Raw genomic sequence first — 6,000 nt, forward strand, 5'->3', positions numbered from 1 at the left:
GGTTTCTTTCGTAGTTGACGTCCCCGGCCTTGCCTTTCAAGCAGATGTGGAACAACATGTATGTGCCTTGAAGGTTGCGGTCTGTGACTCTCGGCGCCATGTATCATCTCTCGTGTGCCCAACGGCGAGCGGTGATATTGTAGCACCGCTGGCTGGGCCATCGGCATCTTGAATGATGTGTGTTTTGGCTTGTTTCTCGATTTGCTTTTTTTTTCGTATTCAGCACGCTCCATGACTATGTTTGAAATGTACGGCAGCTACATGGCTTTCTATGCGTATTCTATTGTACAGGGTATATGCGTCTCGTATATGGTTGTTATGTGGTCTGGTTCCCTTCCCATAACTCATTCTCATCGGCCATGGGCTTCCCCGGTTCGTTTCTTTTTGTCAAAACATGCGCTCAAAGCTGTGCGATAGCCAGAGGGTGTCTTGGCACTCATGCTTGGCTTTCCATTCGTCAATCTTGTCGACGATCCAGCCGGACGTGTAGTTGGCCCGCAGGTGCTCAATCTCCTCGGGCTCGGCCGGCTGCCCGTAGAGCACGACGCCCTCGCTCACGAAGCACTCCTGCAGTTCGTGGCCTCGCCACGTCCACATGAAACATTCCGAGAGCGACCGGCAGTGCGCCTCGCATCCCTCTTGGCTGTCGATGCCGACCTCGGCATCTACCTTGCGTCCAAACCGGTCGTCGTTGCGCCAGTTTTCGCGGCGCGGTTCGCTGCCTGGCTTTTGAAAGGCCCACAGGTCGCGGTGCCGCATGGCGTGCTACGGAGCTGTCAGCCGCGGCGCAGCATTGAGGAAGCATGCGCGGAAGGGAGAAGCTAGACTTACATTGTTGGACCGCGAGGTGAATTCCCACTGAAAAACGGCTCGCATATCGTCAAAGCTGGGCTTGTGCAGTGTAAAGAGTGGTGAGCACCAGCGCATCGCATCAAAGGGCAGATGCTGCATCGGATGCTGCGCAAACATGGGATAGAGGGCCTGCATCTGGATGCCGCTCTTCCACAGGGCAAATCCCAGGACACTGTCACCGCAGCACTCGTCGTCATGCAGGAGGTTGCCGTGTTTCGCGGAGAGCGGGGGGTCGAGGTAGAAGCCTGTCGGGCTGGTTCTCCGATGGAGCAAGTGTTTGACAGCCGCGCGACTCAGCACATAACCCGGGCCGCCGTTGGCAAATCGTGTGGGTCGTCCGAACTCATCCAGCCGGCCCGGGGAGGCAGACCCCATGTAGAGCGGCGCGTCAGGGTCGAGGGTGTCGAGGAAGCGGAGCAGAGGGTCCCAGAAGACGTAACTAGATGGGAGAAGAAAGAGGGCACGGTGTTAGTCTCGCAAGCGTCTGTGCGCCATGACGGGCAGTCAGACTCACGTATCTGTCTCATAAAACACATAAAAGTCACGGTTGGGCTTCATCTCCCACGCCTTTTCGACCTGGGGCAGGAACTTGAACTTGTCCAGTTTCCAGCCGTCAATGGCCTTGAGAGCGTCCGGGTTGGCGGCAGCTTCGCCGCTGTCGCGCAGCCGTTTCTGCTCAGCATATGGCTTGAACGCCTCAAAGTCGTGGTACGACTCGGGGAGGGTTGCGAGAATGTCAATGACCTCATGGCCCTGATACGTATCGTCGAGGTCGGAAAAGATGAGCAGGTCGCCGGGCTGGAAGCAGGCGCTGCAGCTCTCCATCTGCGACAGCATGCGGTTCGGGTCGTCGGTGAAGCCCGTCTTGAGGACAGGCTGGATCTTGTCGAGCAGGTGGCGGGGGAAGCTCGCGCACAGCTCCTGGAGCGTCTTGTTGTGGCCCGGCGGGAAGGCGATCGGGCGAAAGGGGCTGGACGTGACCATGGTGCGCGGCTCATTGTCGTCGTCGATGAGGCTGACGGGGTAGGGCTTCGGCTTAGCCGGCTTCATGCGCAGCGGATTGCCATGGTGTCGGGTGTTAAGCAGAGCCACGAGGAAGACGAAGGTGACGGCCAAGATGACGATGCGACGGAACTGCTTGTGGAACAGCGAGCAAGGTGTGCTGCCGAGAAACCTGCCGCTTGGTAGCATGACCATGTCTGCACATGCACGGGGTCAGGGCCCGCGTGTGCGTGAATGGTACAGCCGAGTGTTGGAGAGGAGAGACGAAGTTGGTGTTGTTGGTATCGTTGGTAGGGTTTGGGATGGCTCAGATTTATCATTACGCTGTACGGAGTAATAAGAGATACTTTACCAATTCGTGTAGTACCCACCTTTTGCCAGTACGCCAGCAGCGCGACAGTTATACGCCCAGAAGAGAAGCCCTAGAGTCTGCATGGCTTAGTACTAAGGTACCTAGCCTCTAACTTCTAAAAAAGACAGGTACCTAAGTATGGAATTACTACTGCGGAAGGAGGCCCAGAGGTTACAAGGTAAAACCCTCTATAGTACGGAGTAGTGCACAGACGTACAAAAATGTACGGAGAGGTCAACAACAACAGCAGCAGCAGCGCAACTTAGGATGGGTTCAGGAAAAAAACTGGCTGCCTGGGATGACTACTTGTCTTGGCATGACGAGAGCCACGGCCCGTCGTGCGGCGGAGCGACAAAAAAAAATGTCCGACTGGTTGCGGCCAGGTGGGGTTGGACACGGGCTGTCATCAGTAATAAGGCTATGACGGAGCCGCGATATGAGGTTTTGTACCAATGAAGGTATGATGACGCGGCTCGAGAAAAAAAAAGGGGGGGGGCGGAGGGAATTGGTCAACTATAATATATTTGTTCAAGAATGATAGTAGCTGCGCCTCGATTTCTTTCTCACGGCCGACTTGCTTTAAAGAATTTCTACTGGTAGAAACGACTGCAGTTTACGACTGCCCACCAGTGCCATCACCGCCCAGTACGCCCCCTGTATTTCCAGCTTCCGGGGTCCCCCAGCATCGTGACTCGGGGTGCAGGGCTGCAATTACCCGTGACACGACTCGGACGGCCCTACCCGAGCTGTCTGCCCGCTTTGACGTCCCAGTGCTCGATCTTGACAAGGGAGGAGGGGGGAAGAGACGGAAGCGAGTAGGAGGAGCAAGAAACTCTTTGTCGCACAGACGGGACCGACTCAGTCTGTTCAACCATGCACGCAGGCACAGATGTAGAGCCGCGCGCTTGTCGCACAGTTGGTTTGTTCTTGCCCAAGGCTGACCCTAATGTCCAATCCATGTGATGGTATGCGATGAGATGCGATGAAATGCGATGAGATGTAGGCAGGGTGCGTGCGACACTCTGTGTACCGCGACAGCGCCACTGCATCCCAACTCCAGGGTACGTGACCGATTTGGCTTGCAGGGAGTAGCCTCGTAGCAGGTCTAAGCCGGGAGAGGGAGCGTAATATCATGGTCCTCTTGCCATGGTTCTAGACTTGCCTGGGTTGGCTATTCATCACCGACATATTCATTGTGGACAGTAACACAAGCCCTTCTAGCGCCTCGCTCACCGTCATCACCAAGTGCACTACCCGGGGCTTCACCGTTTGAAGATGCATATTCTCTTCGGACTATCTTGCTACAGAAAAAGCCACAAAACCCCTGGTTTAATTGAAAAAGACTCGGATGAGTGGCGTGGTATACTTGTCGTCGTTCTTGGTGTACGAGATGAAGACATCATTCCCGTCATGATAGCCAGCCAGGTGCATGCCGGGATGCGCCTGCAGCGTGTACGAGCTCAGCGGCGCGCTGCCGTCTTTGCCTCTGTAGAAGCTCCGCGGCGCATCCCAGGGCCCTTCCGGGACGTCGGCCGTCGTCATGTAAAAGTCGGCCGCGATGCTCAGGCCGCCCTGCCCGATCCACACCCACTTCTTCCAGTACGGCGAGTAAAAGTAGGTGCCCTGGCCGCCGGCGCTCGAGTTGGCCACCTCGACGCCGTCGTCGTCGACGCTCGGCCGCCGCGCCGTCCACCGCCCGTCGACGTAGTACTCGTAGCGGCCCGCGTCCTCGACCGCGCCGGCCGGCACGCGCGCCATGGCGACGCGCCCGTTGGCGGCCTTGCCCCAGAGGAAGACGAGCCCGTCCTTGACGGCGCTGCCGTGCGTGCCGAACGGGAAGCCGCCCGGCGGGAAGAGGGCCGCCCTGACGAGCGTCATGCGCGGCACGGCGTTGCGGTCCCGGCTCTTGACGTCGTACGAAAACTTGTACAGCGACACCGCCGGGTCCTGGACCACCTTGCTGAAGTCGCCCCGGATGTGCTGCCGCGCGATCCATGTGTACCCGGTCCAGACGTTGCCGCTCCGGGCCGTGATGGCCGGCGGCTGGTCCGGCCAGATGGCGTAGCGCGTGCCGTCGCTGCAGCCGCCTGCCGAGTTGTCCGGGCACTCGCTGGCCAGCTGCGAAAAGTACGGGCTGCGGCTGCTGGTCGAGTACATGCGCGTGTCGGGCAGCGCCAGCCCGTTGAAGTTGCTCCACGCCGCGCTGCTCGACCAGATGGGCAGCGTCGGCTTGCCGTCCGCCCCGAAGCCCTGCGTGTCGCGACAGGTCCAGAGCATCCGGTCATCGACGCGCACGGAACCGCACGAGTCCCGGTTCAGCGCGGGATCCGCCACATTGCCAAACTCGTAGACGGACTTGACAGTCGGGATCCAGGCCGAGGCGAGGGGCAAGGCCAACAGGACCAGTGCTGCTGCAGAGGGAGTCATGTCTGGAACGGTGCCACGAGTTGTTGTTCATGACAGAGGGTGGTTGCGCAATGCCAACATTTTAATATTTTGTCGGCGTTGGCCCAACTGGGGATGCTGCCGACATGTAAGCCCTAAAGTAGACGGTGCAGCAAGCCAACACGGCTAGTAACTCTTTGCTACCTCCTGTGAACTCCAACGCATGAGCGGGAGAGGCCCGAGAATAATGCGATTCTGGAAAGAAGAAGAAGAAGAAGAAGAAAGAGTCAAGTAAAAGCCAAATTGCCCATGTTGGAAAACATTCGCTCCTAGCTTCCGAGGGATACTCTAATGTTCAAGGCTACCCGAGAGCAGAAAACCGTATGTCGTGGGCTAAGTGGCTTTTCAACTAGCATATGCGAGTCGTGTAAGTGGCCGCCGGTGTGGCTTTTGACATGTGAAATTGATTTATTGTTGCTATATCAACTCCGCCACGATATTTGTGCGGTGAACACATCAGGTAGCTGTCTTTAAGTGATAGTAAGCTAGTTCAAGAGCTTACCAGATAATGATCTTGGTCCTGCTAATGAAAACAGCCTCGGTTTGCCCAGTAGTTATCCTCCTCTCAAGCACCACCCCCGTTGATGAATCCCGTAACGTTGTGATGCTTGCTGAACCTCTCGTCCTCCGAGTTCCAGCACACCTCGAGCTGCCAGTTGGGATTGAGCAGTAGCTCTGGCAGCGGCAGTTCTGTTTGTTGGAGTCGGGCGTCTGGATGAGGCGCGGGAGCAGAATGCTGATTTCAATGCTCCTTCCATCGACCGACTCGTCAGAGACATTGAAACAGCCGTCATGGTTGACCGAGTAGGCGATACTACTGCTGAATTATTTAATCTTGCCGTGTAGTCATGTTGAACTGGCTCATCTCAAAGTTTCAGAGTGGCCAATCGAGTTGAATTGCATCATTTCGATTAGATCCCTGAGTATATTGAGCGTCTCGTTGTATACTTCGCGATACCGCGGCGCTGGAGACGCTTCTGGGATGGAAAATAAGGGAATGATACAGCTGGAAAGCCTTTACGATCAAAATCTGTTCTCCCTGGTAACATAGATATGGTGTCTCCCACAGTCAGAATGAGGATGCTTGAGAATTCTGGTATGGATATAGGTAATAAATCATTGCTAGCCTGCGGGATGCGAAAATAAACAGCAAACTGAGGTACTGAAGTAGCAACGACATAATCTGCAACAAACTCCTCCGACTGTACTTCTCTATGAGCGTTTAACACAGGTTTCACCGTTACCCATGTGATTGAGAAACAGCGACAATTACTCTCGGTGTCAGCCTGCTACACATTTACGAACCCCAGGGGGATGAGTATTTGAATAAAATATATGGCTGGCAGCGC

The 6,000-nt window shown here is 56.0% G+C and overlaps 2 protein-coding genes across 2 annotated transcripts; both read right to left on the reverse strand.

Moving 5' to 3' along the window:
* Positions 1-387: 387 nt before the first annotated feature.
* On the reverse strand, positions 388-2,049 carry V2A60_004019 (uncharacterized protein; the record flags this gene model as incomplete). The annotated part of the gene is made up of 3 exons (XM_083255343.1): positions 388-765; positions 832-1,291; positions 1,367-2,049. The coding sequence occupies 3 exons, from the start codon at positions 2,047-2,049 to the stop codon at positions 388-390; spliced, it is 1,521 nt and encodes a 506-aa protein (XP_083111469.1).
* A 1,486-nt stretch (positions 2,050-3,535) lies between these two features.
* On the reverse strand, positions 3,536-4,633 carry V2A60_004020 (uncharacterized protein; the record flags this gene model as incomplete). Its single annotated transcript, XM_083255344.1, has 1 exon — positions 3,536-4,633. One exon carries the CDS (start codon positions 4,631-4,633, stop codon positions 3,536-3,538), a length of 1,098 nt encoding a protein of 365 aa, XP_083111470.1.
* Between the last annotated feature and the right edge of the window lie 1,367 nt (positions 4,634-6,000).

Source organism: Cordyceps javanica, chromosome 2 (genome assembly GCF_051103115.1).
Source record: "Cordyceps javanica chromosome 2, complete sequence".
NCBI lineage: Eukaryota > Fungi > Ascomycota > Sordariomycetes > Hypocreales > Cordycipitaceae > Cordyceps > Cordyceps javanica.